At 45.1% G+C, this 20,292-nt stretch overlaps 1 protein-coding gene across 1 annotated transcript in view; it reads left to right on the top strand.

Annotated features, from left to right (window-relative positions):
- FGD5 (FYVE, RhoGEF and PH domain containing 5) overlaps nt 1–20,018 on the top strand; it is a 173,244-nt gene extending 153,226 nt beyond the window's left edge. Inside the window, exons 15-21 of the mRNA XM_038740647.1 lie at nt 2,346–2,445; nt 2,898–3,035; nt 4,086–4,215; nt 9,277–9,407; nt 13,004–13,132; nt 16,791–16,945; nt 18,620–20,018. Of these exons, the coding sequence (XP_038596575.1) occupies nt 2,346–2,445; nt 2,898–3,035; nt 4,086–4,215; nt 9,277–9,407; nt 13,004–13,132; nt 16,791–16,945; nt 18,620–18,656 (820 nt within the window). The 3' untranslated portion in view covers nt 18,657–20,018. The remainder of the gene's footprint in view (nt 1–2,345; nt 2,446–2,897; nt 3,036–4,085; nt 4,216–9,276; nt 9,408–13,003; nt 13,133–16,790; nt 16,946–18,619) is intronic.
- Nucleotides 20,019–20,292: the final 274 nt, after the last annotated feature.

Raw genomic sequence — 20,292 nt, 5'->3', positions numbered from 1 at the left:
CCTTGTGTTCTCTCCACATTCACCCCACGGAAATGCGGGCGACGATTGCCTGGAGGCGGTTAATGGAGTGGAGTCTGGGTGAAGAGGGGCCTGTTAGAGATTAGGTTTTTATGGGGGGAACGAGCCCCAGATCAGTTGTCCTTGCCAAGAGGTTTCCCATTTGCCCCATTCACAGGGAGCGGTCATTGAGGTTCTGTCACAGGGGGCTCCAGAACAGAGAAGGGATTGAGTCCTGGAGCAGGCCCAAAGGGTTAACAGGAGGCAAGCTAATGGTGCTGCTTTCTGTTAACCCTTTTTTGGGCCACGACCATCCCTCCCCCCCAAAAAAACACCATTCCTCTCCCTGGTTCTGGCAGGGGCTTCACATGCCGAAGGCTTTAATGAGCTTTCCATTGGAGGAGGAGAAGTTTCCCACGGAAACGACATGCTGGGAACGTCAGAATGTGGCGGGGGGGGGGGGGGGGGGGGGGAGGAGAGGAGGGAAGTGTTTCCATAGTGGGGGCACTGCTTGATTCTCAGGTCTTGGCAAAGGAAAGCTAGACAATGTGTTCCTCCCCAAGCCACACGTGGAGTAACTAGAGAAACGCTACACCTGTCTTGGAATGGTTCCCCTACAGCACAGTAGGTGAGTTGGACAGGAGGCAGCGTTTCCACAGCTCAGTGGCTCTACTGTAGGGATCCCCAGCTTGGGGCTGTGGATCGGCCACCCTCTTGCTTTTCTTTTCTCTTCCTTTTTCTTGGAAAGACACAAAGGAGAGATTGTTCTCTGATGCCCTGCTTAGTGGCCTGTTGCCCCCAGAGCAGCAGACACTGGGACTAGAGCAGCCACCACTGCTGCCAGTGCTAATGGAACAGGAAACCTGGAAAGGGCCCTTCAGGTTGAACGGGCTGTCCAAGCCACTTAAGTAGTGGGCAGGAGTGGTTTGGAATATTGTTAGGATTGGAGGAATGAGCCGGCCCCAGGGTTGTTTGACTTTGGTGTCAGACTGGAAAAACATAGCTCTGAATCTGCAAAGGCACGGGGCATTCTTGGGGTTTGCATTTTGTCAGGTGACCCTGAGGCTTGACAAGAGCCTCTCTCTCTCTCTCTGCTCTGTTGCTCTCTTTCGAGCCCAACAGTCACCCTCAGCTCACCCCCCACCCTCCCCCATTCCTTCCTAACGACCAGTTCCATACCCCACTACAGAGACCACCTGCTGATAGAGGATGGTGGCCTTGGGCAAGTCACTTCATTTCTCTGGGCCCCAGTTACCTCAGCTGTAAAATGGGGATTGAGACTGTGACCCCCAGGCAGGACAGGGACTGTGTCCAACCTGATTAACTTGTACTTACCCCAGCGCTTAAAACAGTGCTTGGCACATAGTGCTTAATGAGTACCATAACTATTATTATATTGTTATCCCCTTACCTCCAGGCAGGCCTGCCCCTAGGCCGTCCTGGACACTGGAGAAGGAGAATCCAGGCTGTGTGGAAATGGAGATTACACATCTTCCTTCAGTTACCTGTGCTATTTGTGTCACAAACCTGACCATCACCTTACTGTTCACCTAGCCCAGGACCTTTCTGCTGGAGCGTAGGTGCCTGTGGAGAAGTTGAGGACCCGAATGGGGATGACCTCCTTCCCCAGTTTGTCTGGAGCTGTACCAATTTGGGAACCATTGCTGGGGCCAGCTCATCCTTGCCCCATGTTCCTTACAGTTCTCTACATTCTCCATCTTCTAGAAAGCAGCCAGGAGAAGATGGGTTGAACACCATTCAAGATGAGGGAGCAACTACGATTTTCTGAATGCCAGGACTGTCCTAGCACACCCACTTGCCAGTCAATATTCCTTAGGAGTAGACCTGCAGCTCTTTCTACCAGCTGAGCAGGCTCAATTTTCCTGATAAGAGAACACTTTTAGTCTTTTCCGGGTCCACAGGGAATTCGGCACAGAGTGAGCGACATCTAGTGGACGGTGCAAGAACTCCACCCTTCCCCCTCCCTCAGGGCTCTCCAAATCACTCCACCATCATTTGCCCTGGGCCACCTTCCCAAGGGAATCAATCAATCAATCGTATTTATTGAGCGCTTACTGTGTGCAGAGCACTGTACTAAGCGCTTGGGAAGCTCAGTTTCCTCCCTTCCCCCTCCCCCACACCCCCCACCCACCAAGTTCACACCATTACAGACTGGTGGGGAAGTGGGTGGTGTGACACCCCTCCCCCCATGGCACAGAGTGAGGAGGGGGCTTGCTGAAGGTCCCACAGCAGGAGAAATACAGACTTCAACTGATCCTCTGCTTTGGGCTCAGGGAGCACTTATGCCACTACTGGTACTGCATGAGGTTCCCTGTTTGACTCCCCAGCTCCTGTTCTGAAAGAGATGAGTGGTACAGCTGTATCAGCAGAGCTCTACCGGATGACTACAAAATCCACACCTTGGCCGCCTTCCACAACAGCGTCGAGGTCAGTGTGGGGCAGGGGTGGGGGGAGCGACGGGCATCGGGTCGAATCGTTTGGAAAGGAAAAAGATCTGCTCTGTTTCGGCCCATGAGTCGGCTGGGACATATCAACTTGCCAGGAAGGCCAAGCCTAAGCCCAGGCTTTCACCTGCATGGCCTAAAGGGAAGACACCGAGCCCAACCCAGTTGCACTGCAGGGGGAATAGCTGCGCTTTGCAATCAATCAGTAGTATTTACTGAGTGCTTACTGTGTGCCAAGCTTGTGTCAGGTGCTTCAGTACTAGAGATGGATGCAGCTGCCTGGCACAGCCTGTAAAAGGGTCTCACACTGGGAGACTTTTGGAGGCCCAGCCCTTGGCTTGGCTGCAGGGGAGGACAGAGGCTCTCTAGCCAAACCCAGTAAGGATGTGTGTGATTGATGTGTGCACTTTCTTTCCCCGTTTTCCTTTTCTTTAGATTAGGGAAAGGCTGGGAATCTGTCTGGGGGAGAGGCCCCCAACCTTGGTACCTGTGTCCCATGTCATGATGTGTATGAACTGTGGCTGCGATTTCTCCCTCACCTTGAGACGTCATCACTGTCATGCATGTGGGAAGGTAGGTGTGGCCCACCGGGTTGCCTGACCTCCCCCCATCCACCCCCACCCGCTAGCGCCTCTCTGGCTCATGTCAGGTAGGGTGGACCGGGGGAAGTTCCGTTACCCTGAACGAGTCCTGGGGAAGCAGCTTAGTGCTGGAGGTAGGTTCAGGGCAGCACAGTGGTGGGAAGACCCTGCCCTGCAATTTAGGGCTCTGATCATCCTGGCCAGGAGAGACTTTTGTTGTTGTGGTTTTATGATACGTGTTAAGTGTTTACTTTGTGCCAAGTACTGTACCAAACACTGAAGTAGATCCAAGATCATTAGGTTGGACACAGTCCCGATCCCACATGGGGCTCACAGTCAAAGTAGGAGGGAGTAGGATTTAATACCCATTTTACAGATGAGGAAACAGAGGCCCAGAGAAGTAAAGTGATTTGCCCCAGGCCACAGAACAGTCAAGTGGCATTAGAAGGGAAGCAGCGTGGCTCAGTGGGAAGAGCAAGGGCTTTGGAGTCAGAGGTCATGGGTTCAATTCCCGGCTCCACCAATTGTCAGCTGTGTGACTTTGGGCAAGTCACTTAACTTCTCTGTTCCTCAATTACCTCATCTGTAAAATGGGGATTAAGACTGTGAGCCCCATGTGGGACAACCTGATCACCTTGTAACCTCACCAGCACTTAGAACAGTGATTTGCACATAGTAAGCACTTAATAAATGCCATTATTATTATTATTAGAACCCAGGCTCTACGACTCCCAGGCCGCACTACATCTCAAGACTGTCAAATGTCCCTGACAACCCATGACGCTAGCTGCTGGCTCTCATGACTCCACAGATGTGCTTGGAGAGGGCCACGTATTCAAGACCATTTGGGGTTATTTTAAAATTGTTAATTCTTCTAGTTAATGGGTGGAAGAGGTGGCCGGGGGATTAGTATAGGGAGAAGAGAACAGAGCACGTTTTGTTGAATTTACCCACTAAGGCCCCACACCCAATGCATTGTCGTATACCCTGAGCCCAAGGTGAGGTGAGATACAAGGTCCTTGACTGTATTTCTTTGGTACAGATTGTGTGTCGGAACTGCTCAAGAAACAAGTACCCTCTGAAGTACCTCAAGGACCGTCTGGCCAAAGTTTGTGATGGTTGTTATGCAGAACTGAAGAAACGAGGCGGGGATGTCCCAATTCTGTTAAGAGGTAATTTCCAAGGTCTCTTCATGGTTTAATGTATATAGAAAGCCACGAGTTCCCAGGCTGAAATTACAGGTCCTGACCTGTAATTACCTGACCTGTACAGGTCCTGAGTCCAATGAGTGTGGGACCCAAATCTCTGCTTGGCATTTACTTTTCTTTTGGTTGGGCCTTCCTGGGACAGGAAGAGGGGAGGGGAGAAGGGGACCAGGTAGCTATGCACAGGTTTGGGGATTAGAATCAATCAAACAATCAATCAATCGTATTTATTGAGCGCTTGCTGTGTGCAGAGCACTGTACTAAGTGCTTGGGAAGTACAAGTTGGCAACATATAGAGATGGTCCCTACCCAACAGTGGGCTCACAGTCTAGAAGGGGGAGACAGAGAACAAAACCAAACATATTAACAAAATAAAATAAATAGAATAGATATGTACAAGTAAAATAAATAAATAGAGTAATAAATATGTACAAACATATATACATATATACAGGTGCTGTGGGGAAGGGAAGGAGGGATGGGGGGATGGAGAGGGGGAGGAGGGGTGGAGAGGGAGAGGAGGGGCCAGTAAGCACTCCAAGAACTTCTACATATATAGTTAGCCACCAAGCTTGCCAGTGTCCTCATTCCTTCCCTGGCCCAAGGCAGCATGACATTTTTGTTATAGGGAGAGAGAGAGACACGGAGAATATCCTGGCTATAGCCCAAATCGATCTGCCTAGCCTGTCTCTGAATTGGTTAAACCTCTGCCTTTTTCCTGCTGGAATCCAACATAGATCGTGCTGTCAGTGGGAATGGGCTGAAGGGAACTTGTTAGAAATTTGGTTGGAAGTTGCCCGTAGAGAGGGCTCTCCAGCATATGCCTCCTCGCTCTAGTGACCAAAGTCTTTCCTCATTGTGAGAGCTTTTGAGACTCCATACAGTTAAAGAAAAGCAGGTCCCACAAACCTTGAGACCTTCAAAGACCTCAAGGCACTCTTTTTTTTTTAATGGCATTTATTAAGCACTTACTATGTGCAAAGCACTGTTCTAAGCGCCACCCTTGGCCTTTTCATGCATGCCTGTACTCAAATGACAATGCCATGAGGACTGTTCTTTCCAGATTTCTTCAGACTGTCTGATGGCTTGTTTCCAACATGTCTTATGGCAGTTGAAAATCCATTTTCTGGTTAATTTAGCACCGACTGTAAGATTCAAAATAATGAAGACTCCCCATCTCCTTACCTAGGGTTTTAGTCTTTCATCATTGTCATCCAAGTATTTTCTTATCACTTTCTGTGTGTGAAGCACTGTATTAGGTAATTGGGGACAGTCAATAGAAATAAAAGCTGTGGTCCCTGGCCTCAAGGTGTTTACAGTATTATGGGGGTGGGGCTGACAAGCAGAACCAAATAGCCAAATATACATACAATACTTAAAAGAGTAAGAGAATAGATACCAATGAAAGAGAAAAAGAACTGAAAAAAACCCCAACTAACTCAATGAGTGTAAGGTAGCTGGTGGGGTGGCCCTGACCAAATCACATCAATCAAAAGGTGGAAGATGAGTCAGGAAATGCCTGGAAGACCTGAATCTTTAGGAGGGCTTTAAAAGAGCAGAGTGGGGAGAGCATTCCCTATGGGTGGAAAAGCCTAAGTGGTGGGTCAGAGACAGTTCAGGCATAAGTTCAGGCATAAGGTACAGTTAGGTTTGGTTGGAAGGAGCGAAAGTGAGAGCTGGAGTGTAGTGGGAAAAGGTAGTCAGAAAGGGAAGAGGGAGAGTACTGATGGAGAGGCTTGAAGCCAGTGATCATTCAATCAGAGCATTGTACTAAGCGTTTGGGAAGTACAAGTTGGCAACATATAGAGATGGTCCCTACCCAACAACGGGCTCACAGTCTAGAAGGGGGAGACAGACAACAAAACAAAACATGTAGACAGGTGTCAAAATAATCAGAACAAATAGAATTATAGCTATATGCACATCATTAACAAAATAGAGTAATAAATATGTACAAGTAAAATATAGTAATAAATATGTACAAATATATACAAGTGCTATGGGGAGGGGGAAGGAGGTAGGGCAGAGGGAGGGGATGGGGAGGAGGAGAGGGAAAAGGGGGGCTCAGTCTGGGAAGGCCTCCTGGAGGAGGTGAGTTCTCAGTAGGGCTTTGAAGGGAGGAAGAGAGCTAGTTTGGCAGATGTGTGGAGGGAAGGAATTCCAGGCCAGGGTAAGGACGTGGGCCGGGGGTCGACGGCAGGACAGGCGAGAACCAGGCACAGTGAGGAGGGTAGCGGCAGAGGAGCAGATGGTGCGGGCTGGGCTAGAGAAGGGAGGTGAGGTAGGAGGGGGCGAGGTGATGGAGAGCCTTGAAGCCGAGAGTGAGGAGTTTTTGCTTGATTTGTAGGTTGACAGGCAACCACTGGAGATTTTTGAGGAGGGGGGTAACATGCCCAGAGTGTTTCTGTACAAAGATAATCCGGGCAGCAGAGTGAAGTATAGACTGAAGTGGGGAGGGACAGGAGGATGGGAGATCAGAGAGGAGGCTGATGCAGTAATCCAGTCGGGATAGGATGAGAGATTGAACCAGCAAGGTAGCGGTTTGGATGGAGAGGAAAGGGCAGATCTTGGAGATGTTGTGAAGGTGAGACCGGCAGGTTTTGGTGATGGATTGGATGTGTGGGGTGAATGAAAGAGCAGAGTCGAGGATGACACCAAGGTTGCAGGCTTGTGAGATGGGAAGGATGGTAGTGCCGTCTCTAGTGACAGGAAGGTCAGGGAGAGAGGACAGAGTTTGGGAGGGAAGATAAGGAGTTCAATCTTGTACATATTGAGTTTTAGATGGTGGGCAGACAGCCAGATGGAGATGTCCTGAAGGCAGGAGGAGATATGAGCCTGGAGGGAGAGAGAGAGAGCAGGGGCAGAGATGTAGATTTGGGTGTCATCTGCGTAGAGATGATCGTTGAAGCCGTGGGAGCAAATGATTTCACCAAGGGAATGAGTGTAGATAGAGAACAGAAGGGGGTCAAGAACTGACCCTTGGGGAACCCCTACAGTAAGGGGATGGGAGAGGGAGGAGGAGCCCGCCAAGGAGACTGAGAATGAACGGCCGGAGAGATAAGAGGAGAACCAGGAGTGGACGGAGTCTGTGAAGCCAAGGTTGGATAGCCTGTTGAGGAGAAGGGGGTGATCCACAGTGTCAAAGCCAGCTGAGAGGTCGAGGAGGATTAGGATAGAGTAGAGAGGTCGAGGAGGATTAGGATAGAGTAGGAGCCGTTGGATTTGACAATAAGGGGGTAATTGGTGACCTTTGAGAGGGCAGTTTCGGTGGCATTTAGGGGATGGAAGCCAGATTGGAGGGGGTCAGGGAGAGAGTTAACATTGAGGAATTTGAGGCAGCGAGTGTAGACGACTCGCTGTAAGAGTTTGGAAAGGAAGGGTAGGAGGGAGATAGGGCGATAAGTAGAAGGAGCTTTTGTTTTTTTGCAAGAAGAAATACATAACCCTGGAAGTTAAGCTGTTGAAGGCAGTGATAGATTCCAGTCGCCGTTTTAGAAAGTTGATTCGGGCAGTTGAATATAGGATGGACTGAAGAGGGGAGAAGATAGAGGCAGGGAGACCAGCCCAGAGTTGAACTCGGGTGGTAGTTGTGTGGGTGAGAGGAAAGGACGGATTTGTAAAATATTCCAGAAGGACAGACTGGCAGGAGCAAGGAACAGACTGAATGTAGGAGCTAACTAACATAGAGGAACCAGCAGTGACAAACCTCATTAAGAGTATTAATGTATGTTGGGGACATATTTCCCAGGCTGGCGGTCTAGGCTCCTTGGCTCTGCTAGGGTGCTTAGGGAATTTCACAAGTCAAGTGGAGAGGGTGAAGTGGAGTGTAAGTGGAGTGTTCTCCAGGGACAAAAAAAGTACAGGAGAAAGTGTTTATTTGGGAGAGCATGACGGCAAAGATGACTGATTATTTGGAGCAAGAAGGAAGGCAGATTTTTTTATAAGAAATGAATTATGAAATCCAATCAGTAGACAAAGAAATCCTGGGCAGAGAATACATTATTTAGGAACCTGGGTGGTGGATTCATTCATTCATTCAGTTGTATTTATTGAGTGCTTACTGTGCTTGAGTGCTTAGTACAAAGCACTGTACTAAGTGCTTGGAAAGTACAATTCAACAATAAAGAGAGACAATCCCTGTCCACACCATGTTTACAGTCTAGAAGGGAGGAGACAGACATCAAAATAAGTAAACAGGCATCAATATAAATAAATTGAATTATGGATGTACGCATATATACATAAGTGCTGTGGGGAGGGGAGGAGAGCAAAAAGAGCAAATCTAGGACACGTGGAAGGGAGGGGGAGCTGAGGAAAAGGGGGGCTTAGTCTGGGAAGGCCTCTTGGAGGAGGTGCACCTTCAGTAGGACTTTGAAGGGGGGAAGAGTGGATTGGCGGTTTGGCAGATTTGAGGAGGGAGGGTGTTCCAGGCCAGAGGTCTGGGCCAGGAGTCGATGGCGGGACAGGTGAGATCGAGGTTAGCACCAGAGGAGCAGAGTTTGCAGGCTGGAGTGTACAGTGAGAGAGTGAGGTGAGGTAAGAAGGGGAAAGATGATGGAGAGCTTTGAAGCCAATAGTGAGGAGATTTTGTTTGATATGGAGGTTGGTAGGCAACCACTAGAGATTTTTGAAGAGCAGGGTGACGTGCCCAGAACATTTCTATAGAAAGATAATCTGGGCAGCGGAGTGAAGTTGGGGGAGACTGGAGGTTGTGAGGTCAGAAAGGAGGCTGATGCAGTAATCCAGTCAGGATAGAATGAGTGATTGTACTAACGTGGTAGCGGTTTGGATGGAGAGGAAAGGGAGGATCTTGGCGATGTTGTGAAGGTGAGACTGGCAGGATTTGGTGACGGATTGGATCATGCAATCCAACCCAGTTGGTAATTGAAGTTGAAGCTCTGCCCTCCTTGATCCCATGTTTACATTAGCCTCATTTCCTGCCAATTCCTATCCTAGGGATTTCACTTGATCCTCCATGTCCATTAATTATTTTTCTTCTTTCCCCTCCCATTTCTCTCAACGTTGCAGAACGGCCAGTAAGCATGAGTTTCCCTATGTCTTCATCCAGGTTTTCAGGCAGCACCTTCTCCTCTGTCTTCCACAGCATTCACCCCTCAACCTTCAAGAAACAGAAGAAAATCCCTTCAGCTCTTATGGAGGTAGGACCAAGGCTGCCTGAACAAAGGCAAGGAGAACAGTACTAGGGGTTATTCATCTATGCTGACAGTCTGCCCACTTGCTCTGATGATAGCACCGTTTGCCTGGTGTGATTGAAGGAAACCGTACTGCAGTTGGAGACCAATCCAGATAATCACTGTTCATGGTTCCCCAGACCTCTTAGCCTTTCTTCCCCCAAAACAGGCATTTTGACCAGGTCAAGTCTTGGGAGCCCAAAGCCCTGGGCTGACTGCAGACCGGTTTACAGTCATTTGCATGTGTGCCTTCTTGGGTGTGTGCCCCTAGGGCCCAGTCATCCACATAGAGCAATTCCGGAATAATAATAATAATGACATTTTAATAATAATAATAATGACATTTATTAAGCGCTTACTTCATGCAAAGCACTGTTCTAAGCACTGAGGAGGTTATAAGGTGATCAAGTTGTCCCACGTGGGGCTCACAGTCTTCATCCCCATTTTACAGATGAGGTAACTGAGGCACAGAGAAATTAAGTGACTTGCCCAAAGTCACACAGCTGACAAGTGGCGGAGCCAGGATTTGAACCCATAACCTCTGACTCCAAAACCCGTGTTCTTTCCACTTAGCCACGCTGCTTCTCTGACCATTTCTAGGGCTCTGGATGGTGCCTATAGGTAACATCTAACCAGGGTCTTGCAGGATAACTAGAAGAGGCTTCTAGTCATAACCTAAGCCTTTGTCCTTCATATTAAAAGAGGATACAACTGTTCTCTTCTTGTTATCCTGCAAGACTCTGGTTAGATGTTACCTACAGAAAGTTGTGCAAGGAAAAATATCAGGGGGTTCATAAAGAGTTTGGATAAATTCATGGACAATTCATAATAGGCTACTATAGGGACAAAAGGATGTCAATGGGAAAAAGTTAGGGTTGATAGATGGTACAACCCTAAACCATGGGATGGGTGTCAGAGGGTAACCGTTACATGGGTCTCTCATGCGCAGTTGGCTGTCACTCTGAAAACAGGAAGTTCTGAGCTGGATGAACCATTGGCCTGACCCAGATGTGACATTGCTTATGGTCTTATGCAGTATTAAGAAGTTCCTGACAATTGTTACAGAATAAGGTGGTGGAATCTTTTTGCTTGGAGATTTTTAAAACCACCTACCTGAGATGATTTGGGTAAAGTTATGTGGAGTCAAGTGAAAAAAGTGTCTCTGTTGCTGAATTGTACTTTCCAAGCACTTAGTACAGTGCTCTGCATACAGTAAGTGCGCTATAAATATGATTAAATGAATGAATAAAGGAGCTGGTCTCCTTTCAGTTCAGGAGTCTGTACCTAAGAGAACTGACAGTGACTTTAAGGAGAGTTAATTTCAAAGCATTTTGAAGCCAGCTCAAGTAGTGAGGGGAGTTTGGTGCTTATCCCACATTTGCTCACTAATAGTAGTAGTAATGGTATTTATTAAATGCCTACTGGGTGCGAAGCATTGTATTTAATACTAAGTACAGAAGCAGCATGGCCTACTGGAAAGAGCATGAGCCTGGAAGTCAGAAGACCTGGGTTCTAATCCTAGCTCTGCCACTTGCCTGCTGTGTGACCTTGGGCAAATCACTTAACTTCTCTGTGCCTCAATTACCTTGTCTGTAAAATGGGGATTCAATACCTGTTCTCCTTCCTACTTAGATTGTGAGCCCTGTGTAGGACGGGGACTGTGTCTGACCTGATTAACTTTTATCTTATCCCAGCGCTTAGTGCAGTGCTTGACACAGAATAAGCGCTTAACAAATACCACAATTATGATTATTATTATTATTATGTACTTGTGAGGTAAGCCATTGCTGTTTGCCCAAAACCAGGACTCAGGGTTCCCTCTGGCACTGTGCTTGAAAGGATCATGCGATGTCAAGTAGCAGAGATGTAGGGAAAGTGGTTTCACCCTCCTCAATTAGAGAACCTTCCAGAGCTTCAGGGCATTCCGAATCTTTGGAAAACAAGTGAAGGGGCAACTATCTCGGGTTGTCGGGCCAGAGAAAAGGAACCAGGATTGTTGGCCAAATCCAAGAACATCTCTTAAGTCATGAAGAGTTCCTGCTCTCAGTGAGATGGTCACTCTGTGACAAGAGAAAGTTAATTTCAAATCTAGATTGAGATTTGTTGGTAAGGGGTATAGTTCATGGTAGCTTTTATATGAACCTGTGTTAGTTTACTACTTCCTTTCGCAATTAATCAATTCTATTAAACATTTCCCCAAATTAAATATGCAATGTAGTAGTAGTAGTAGTAATAGTATTTATTAATCAATCAGTCAATCAGTAAATAATAAATTGATAAATAAATTTATCAGTAAATACGATTGAATTTATTAAGTGCTTACTGTGCACAGAGTACTGTCCTAAAGACTGGGAATTAGACACGGACCCTTTGAGGGGATCATAATCTATGAAGATTTAACTGCATAAATATAGCCCATGAAATGCATTCAATCATATTTATTAAGCACATACTGTGTGCAGAGCACTATACTAAGCGCTTGGGAAAGTACAACACAGCAATGAACAGTGGCAATCCCTGCCCACAATGAGTTCTTAGCAGAGAGCCTTGTAATCATTTCAGTTTCTCCCAAATGAGGTTGAATGGGGCCTCAAATTACATACAGGTAAAACTGAAGTGAAAAACTGTGGATAAAAAAGGTAAGAACTAGTATAGCCACAGCATTGAAAAGAAAAGCTTTCAGCCCCTTGAACTAGGGAAAAATATATATTTGTGCCACAAGGGGGCAGCACATTTCTGAAGACTAACTTTCATCAGGCTGTCCAAACCTATGCTGTACTAATTCCTTGCTTTAGTCTGAGCTTTAGCCTTACTTTATTGTGACCCTTTGCTAATTTGTTGAGGCGTTGATTCTGAGCGGTTTCTTGAAGATTATTCAAGTGTCATTTTTAAAGCAGCAAACCAGCCAAGATCATTTATATAGTAAACCAATTCCATAGTCCCATTTGTTCTCAAATTGGTAATAACTTCCGCATTGAAGTTTCAAATTCTCTTCCTGGTCGAGGGACTGTATGCTTGGATATCATGACAACCTTAAACATTAAACAACTAGGGAAGCAAGGTGGCCTAGTGGAAAGAGTTCAGGCCTGGGAGCCAGAGGACTTCTAGACTGTAAACTCACTGTGGGAAGGGAATGTGTCTGTTTATTGTTATGTGGTACTCTTCCATGCACTTAGTACAGTGCTCTGCACACAGTAAGCACTCAGTATGATTGAGTGAACGAATGACCTGAGTTCTAATTCCAGCTCTGCTACTTACTTGTTGTGTGACTTGGGCAAGTGACTTAACTTCTCTGTGCCTCAGTTCCCACATCTGTAAAATGGGGATTTAATACTTGTTCTCCCTCCTACTTAGACTGTGAGCCCCATGTTGGAGAGGCTCCAGCCTGACTATCTTGTATCTACTCCAGTGCTTAGAACAGTGCCTGACACACAAAAAGTGCTCAGAAAGTACCATTTAAAAAATAAACCCTCCTTGGCTTTGGGAGGTAGTTGAGGTAACTGGTCTTATTTTTGGAGGAAAAACATCTAATGCTATGAATTTTTTGGTTAAACTTTTAACAGGTGGCAGCATCAGGAGAAGGCTCTGCAATCAGTGGATATCTCAGCCGGTGCAAAAAAGGCAAGAGGCATTGGAAGAAGCTCTGGTTTGTCATCAAAGGCAAAGTCCTCTACACCTACATGGCGAGTGAGGTACTTATCTGTTCAAATAGAGGATATAGAGGCATCTTTCTGTTTTTCCCTTCCTCGCTGAGTTCTCAGGCTAAACCCACGTGACATCAGGGCCGTTCTAACCACTGGAACCAAGAGAATAGCTGTCCCAAATCCACTGTTGTCAGGGAGTCCTCCTTGGCGTTCACAAGGCAGAGTGGGGAGGAGATCACTCCAGCCTTCTCCTCAACTTTTCCCTCTCCTGTAACTGCTATTAGGCTAAAAATAGCCCTGATGGTGTCACCCTAGGGAAATAGGTGCCTTGGCATGGGGAATTCACACTCATTTGGGGCTGGGCAGAAGGGAGCAAACTTTTTTTTGGGTCGTCTCTGTCTTTGCCTCTACCAAAGCCTTAGACTGGCCCCGGTTGTTGCTCTCCCCACCCAATGGCGTTTGGAAATTAAATGGTGCTGAGTTTGCATTGTCCAGGTAGGAGTTAGGACTAAATCTTAGTGCTGTTCTTTCTTTCCTCTGCCTTTCACCGTTCCCCACTCCTGTTTTCCCAGTTCCCTTTCCTCACTAGGGGCATTTTGGGTTAGACTACAAACATTGCAACAGTTCATAGTACCTTCATGGTTAAAAGCCTCAGTGGTTTTGACTTACTTTGGCCTGATGCAGAATAACAGCCCAGATTGTTCTGATGGATGACAAATCATCATGTGTCAAATGTCTCATAGACAGTGGGGAAGGCTGGTGTTGGGTGGGAGGATGGAGACTGGGTGAGGTGACAGCTCTTCTTTGCCCACTGGCCTTTTCCTAACTCACAGCTAGTACCCTGACTGGGCTGGACTCAGCCCTGGGATCCCACAGACACTGAACTCATCTCACTTGGGTTCAGGCCAGACTCGGGTAACCCCCATAACCCCCACTCCATTCCCTCACTGCCAGACTGTGCATTCAGGAGGAGGGAAAAATGGAGCTAAGTGAATATAGCAACTGCTTCTTTAGCAAATCCTCTGGAAACAGAACTCCTTTATAACAAAGTCAGGTTTTTTGTTTTTGTGTTTTTTGCTGTTGTTGTTCCTTTCTTTCTGCATTGAAAAATAACTGTAGATTTTTTTTGGAGGTGCAAGGAGCTGAGGGAAGAGAACTAGAATGCATCCCTGGTGTCTCCTAAATGCTTTCTACTTTGGCTAATTTGACATCAGGAAATTAACCAGCATGGCCTAGTGGATAGAGCATGGGCCTGGGTTCTAATTCCAGCTCAGCCACTTGTCTGCTGTGTGACCTTGGGCAAGTCACTTCACTTCTCTGGACCTCATCTATAAAAATGGGAATTAATGCTGTGAGCTCCATGTGGGACAGGGACTGTGTCCAACCTGATTAGCTTATATCTAACCCAGCGCTTAGAACAGTGCCTGGCACATAGTAAATGCTTAACAAATGCCATCATTATTATTATTATTATTTAACCAAGATATCATTGGATTTAAATGGTTGGGCTTTCCCAGAGTCATTCAAAAGCGAATCGATCCTGACTCCTCCTGCGCTTGTTACCTGAGCTCTGGGCAACCAGAGCCTGTTCAGACCTTTAAAAGGGTCACTGCTCCTGACCACCAAGGTTTGTTTACCCAGCCAGGAAATCATTTTTTAAAACCTTTGTAATGGCCGCTAGGCTTGAACTGGGCTTAAACTGGGGAGGTTTGGGTCAGGGCCAGAAAATCTGACCAGGGCAGAATCCACCCTCCTCCGCCTCACCTCTTCCCTTCCCATTTGCCACTCACAGACATGTAGAGGCTCAGCAATTTGTTACTTGTTCTTTCATACTGCTTTTTAATTGTTCCCGTTGACTTTCACTTTCCACCTAGTGAATCGATGTGCCTTAGGCAGCCGTTAACTTTAAATTCTACTGGATAAAAGATCAAAAAGCAACCGGATCCTTTCTCTCTAACCAATTCCAGTCAAATTCCTATTTCCTGATTCTTTCTTTTCCTAGTTAAAAAAGAATAATAGTAATAATAAAAGGCATCAGGGGACCCTATCATCCCTGTCTTACAGTTGGAGAAACTAGAGCACAGAAAGATGAAGAAGTGTCTCAAGGTCACAGCCAATGGGGGAGCTATGACTTGAAACGTTGGGTCCTGTTTTGCTGCCGAAAATATCCAAATGATGGTGCTTATAATTGACTAATAATAATAATGGCATTTGTTAAGCGCTTATTATGTGCAAAGCACTATTGAGGTTGAGCTGTGACCTCTTTTGATACCCATTTCCTTTTGCTCAATATAATTAAAGAATCTTGAGGCCATCGTAGTAGTAATAATGTTTATTAAGTGCTTACTGTGTGCAGAGCACTATGCTAAGCACTGGGAAAGAATACACAGGTGGGAATTGGACAGTGGTATTCCAAGAGCACCTTGTTCATGTACAGGTAGTAGTACAAGAATGTCATGAGGACGTAGCTGAAAAAATAAATTGAATATACAAGTATACATATGTACATAAGTGCTTAGGTAGGAATAAAGTATGTAAACTAAGGCGGCTGTTGGGTTGATAATAATAGTAATAATTATGGTATTTGTTAAGCGCTTACTGTGTGTGAAGCACTGTTTTAAGCGCTGGAGTATATACAGAGTAATCAGGTTGTCCCATGTGGGGCTCACAGTCTTAATCCCCATTTTTACAGATGAGGTAACTGAGGCACAGAGAAGTGAAGTGGCTTGCCCAAGGTGACACAGCAGACAAGTGGCGGAGCTGGGATTAGAACCCATGTCCTCTGACTCCCAAGCCCGTGCTCTTTCCACTAAGCCACGCTGCTTCTCATGATGCAACTAGGGTGTTGTGAACTGATTGGGGAAGCTCTCTTTTACAGGCAAGAATTTTCCATTGGCAGGAATAGACTGTAGAAACTAATCTGCTTCTCACACATAAATATTCCCTGAAGAGAATAGGTTTGAGGGGATGACTGGGGGAAAATTAGCCTGAGAAGCTTGGCTTGAACTATTTTGTTTGAAGCTACCCTCTGCTATGTTTCCAGGCATTGAAAAAGGTCTGTTGAGTGCAGTTTACTGGATTACAGAATGTTGCGTATTTAGGCATCAATATTGAGATGACTTCAGCGTTAGTTGTTAACAGAAATGGTGGAACGCCTACTGGGTTTATTTTCAGTCAATCAGTGGTATTTATTGAACACTTACTTTGTGCTGAGCACTCTATTAGACACTTGGAAGAGTACAGTACACCAGAATTAGCAGATACGTTCCCTGCCCATAAGGAGCTTACAGTCTAGAAAGGTTTTTCCAGAAAAAAATTTCACTAAGTAGCAAAAATCACCCAAGCAATTGAAATTTGACCTAAATCATAGCATCCCTTACCCACCCAGGAAAATAGGTAGAACAAATTTTACTTAACCACTAAAGGTAAAATAGTCTCAGATTTCCAGATTGGAACAATCCAAATCCTCAAAATCCCAGGATGTTTTCCCTCATGAAAATGCTTGTAGATGTTGTAGGTGCATGTATATTTTAAAGCTTTCTGTTCATTATCCCGTTGATATTGTGTATAGTGCATAGCAGGTCTATTACACTGCCATGTAGTGGATGCTTACTAAATATCACAATTGATGATGATGGTAGGGTTTGAAGACCGGTTTGAACTAAGTTTGTTAATGTCTCTTCCTTTCCATCCTTGTTTCATTCAGGATAAAGTAGCCACAGAGAGTATGCCTCTTTTGGGTTTCACCATTTCCCCAGAAAAAGAGGAAGGAAGCAGCGAAGTAGGACCAATTTTTCATCTTTACCACAAGCAGACTCTATTTTATAGCTTCAGAGCGGAAGATTCCAATTCATCGCAGAGGTACAGAGAATTCATTTGTCCATAATTCAACCTGCTTCCATCCTTTTGCCTCTCCTGTCCCTTCTTTTCACCCCAAGATGCCTGGTGTAGGGTGAAAGCAAAAAGTGGGCTGGTATTAATAATAATAATAATAATAATAATAGTATTTGTTAAGCATTTTCTAAGTGCCAAGCACCGTTCTCAGTGCTGGGGTAGATACAAGGTAATCAGGTTGTCCCATGTGGGGCTCCCAGTCTTAATCCCCATTTTACAGATGAGGTAACTGAGGCACAGAGAAGTGCCCAAAGTCACACTGCTAAGTGGCAGAGCCAGGATTAGAACCCACGACCTCTGACTCCCAAGCCCGTGCTCTTTCCACTAAGCCACGCTGCTTCTCACTGATGGGGAGCGAAGGGAAGAGCAGAACTGCCAATACCCCCAGGCAGCAGCTGTCAATCCAGTGGATTTAATTTTCTGGGCCAATTAAAAGACACCTAGGAGGATCCAATCCAATGGGGAAGAAACCCTGCATAACCTCCACTTTGCCCTTTTCAGCCATGGCAGGCTGAATTGCTCCAGATTGTGAGCTCGTTGTGTGCAGGGAATGTGTCTCCCAACTCTGTTGTAGTCTCCCAAGTGCTTAGCACAGTGCTTTGGACCTATAAAGACCACTGATTGATTGATTTGCTATTTAGTTCCCCAGACATTACCAGCATGACCAAATGGAGGCAACCCAGGGAGGCAGTGTGGCCTAATAGAAAGAGCATTGGTCTGGGAGACAGGAGACACAGGTTATAATCCCATGTCTGCCTTGGACTTCCATTCATCCAGTCAATGGTATTTATTGAGCGCTTATTGTGTGCAAAGCACAGTACTAAGCGCTTGGAAGAGTACAATATAACAGTAAACAACAAGCTCACAGTTTAGAGGGGGAGACAGACATTAACATAAATAAATTACAGACACGTACATAAGATAAATGTACATAAGATATATACATGGACCTGCTGCGTAACCTTTCACTGGTCCCTCAACCTCTCTCTGTGTCTCAGTTTCCTCATCTACAAAATGGAGATAAGATGCCTGCTCTCCTTCCCTTCTTAGAGTGGAAGCCCCGTGTGGGACAGAGGCCCTGCCTGATCTTGGTTATCTGTATCTGCCCTGGCACTTAGAATGCTGCTTGGCTCTTAGTAAGTGCATAATAAATACTATAACTAAGTAAACATGTGCCATCAGGACCACAATCATTAATTTTATTTTATTTTATTTATGATGTGCATTTAGCTTTAATTCTATTTGTTCTGACGACTTGACGCCTGTCTACATGTTTTGCTTTGTTGTCTGTCTCCCCCTTCTAGACTTTAAGCCCACTGTTGGGTAGGGACCATCTCTATATGTTGCCAACTTGTACTTCCCAAGTGCTTAGTACAGTGCTCTGCACACAGTAAGCACTCAATAAATACGATTGAATGAATGAATGAATCTGACATTTTTGCAAACTGCAATGCAGTGAGCCATGCAGTAAGTCCCAGTAACGGTAACTCCCTTTCATCTCACAGAACTCTGAAACGTAACTGAGTTGGGGAAAACCCTGTTCTTGTTTTTTGAATATTTTCATAGTCTTTGGCTTGTACTTTTAGTTGGTTGGGTTGTATCTACCAAATCAAGTGTCCTCTCTGCTTCTGTACTTTGCAGGTGGATTGAAGCTATGGAAGAAGCAGCTGTATTATAGCAGTTATCGCTCAAGTGGACTCAGAATAAACTCTGACTTATATACATTCCCAACAGACACTTTGTATTTCCAGAAGCAGAGCAGTGTATTTCAGTCCATCCGGATGTACGCGCGGGATTAAAATTGACTCTGGATCTCTTTCTTTCTCTCTCTCCCTCTCTTTTTCTTCCAACCCCTTTGCTCCACAATTTCACAAGTGGAAAATTTAATATAAGGAATATTTATGGCTTTCTCCTTTATGTCTATGTGTTTGTGCATATGTGTGTGTGTGTGTTTGTTTTCAACTTGTACTATAACCTATTCCCATATCTGACAGTAAGTTAAGTTTTAATATCTTGAAGACTTTAAAAGCAAGTTGATATGCAATATTATTTTTAAACACCAGCCAGATACATTAACAAGAGTAGGACTGGACATTTAGTAGAAAACGGGCCTTCAATTTTACTTGTTGTAAAACACTGTCAACTTTCGTTGGGTTGATTTTGGTGCCTCCGCTATTCTCATTTAAAGCACTTTATTGTTTTTCTGAACTAGTCTCTTTTTTCATGTTTTCCAAGTAATTTACTTAAGTAAATGACAGACGGGGGTCCTGTGGACTACTTTACCACCAGTACTGCGGCAAGTACTAGCAAAAGTAAATTGCTTTCCCGTGCAGTGAGTGAATAAAAACATGTAGTGCCCAGTTTACAGTAGGTTACCCGTACTTCAGTGGCAAGGAATTGGAACCGTTTCTCTCCCCCAATTTATGTTAAGTGTATAATTGTATAATTTATTGAATGAGAGAATCCATCCTTTCCACTTGAGTACTTAGCATTGCACTAGCCCTGAAAACTCAAATGTTGGCTAACTCTGCCTCCCTAAAGATTATGTCCAAGCCGCTGAGGAATTGAAAGGACTTTTTTATTTATTTTCTATCTTTCTACAGTTTACATGTGATACCACTCTCATTGTTAGTGTTGATTATATTTAATAGAATCCATACTTACTTTACAGATCCTAATCCTACAGCTTTATAACTGTAGTGTAGTTTATTGTTTTAAAGAGCGAGAGAGAGAGAAACATCAAAAGGTTAATTCATTTTGAGACATGTTGAGAGAGCCAAAAGCACTTGTCTGAGGATGTTGCTTCTGAATGAACTTCTCTGGCTAAATGCATTTTATTCTGACTGCTGGTGTTCATTAGCCTTTACGATTTTTATATAAAGCAGAATGGGGGGTGGGGAGGGAAGTTCATGTTATACTCATTGCAATAAAAACAATCTTGTGTGTTAACTTTTAATACTTGTCCAGAAACAACAATGACGAAAAGGCATTTACAGCTAAACCTTTATATAAAAGACCAGCTTACATTACACATCTTCAGGGGACATCTTTCTTGTCTAATTTGCATTTATTCCTTAAAAGATTTGCATTAAAAGTTGAATTACTGATTCCAATATGACTGGTTAAAAATGTTTTTGTTTGTTTTTTTTTTGAAGGTACCAAACTCATATGATATCATTCATGGGTGGATCATTTGATGAATTTATTTCAATATTAAAGCTAAGTGGTTTAAGAACAAATGGTTGTTTTACTGTCAAGTCAGTGGGCCACAGTCTCAGAATGCTGTGGATTTTGACACAAACGGGTTCAGATCT

The sequence above is a fragment of the Tachyglossus aculeatus genome, chromosome X1 (genome assembly GCF_015852505.1).
Source record: "Tachyglossus aculeatus isolate mTacAcu1 chromosome X1, mTacAcu1.pri, whole genome shotgun sequence".
NCBI classification, from domain to species: Eukaryota; Metazoa; Chordata; class Mammalia; order Monotremata; family Tachyglossidae; genus Tachyglossus; species Tachyglossus aculeatus.
This window is presented reverse-complemented; position numbering and strand designations above follow the sequence as displayed.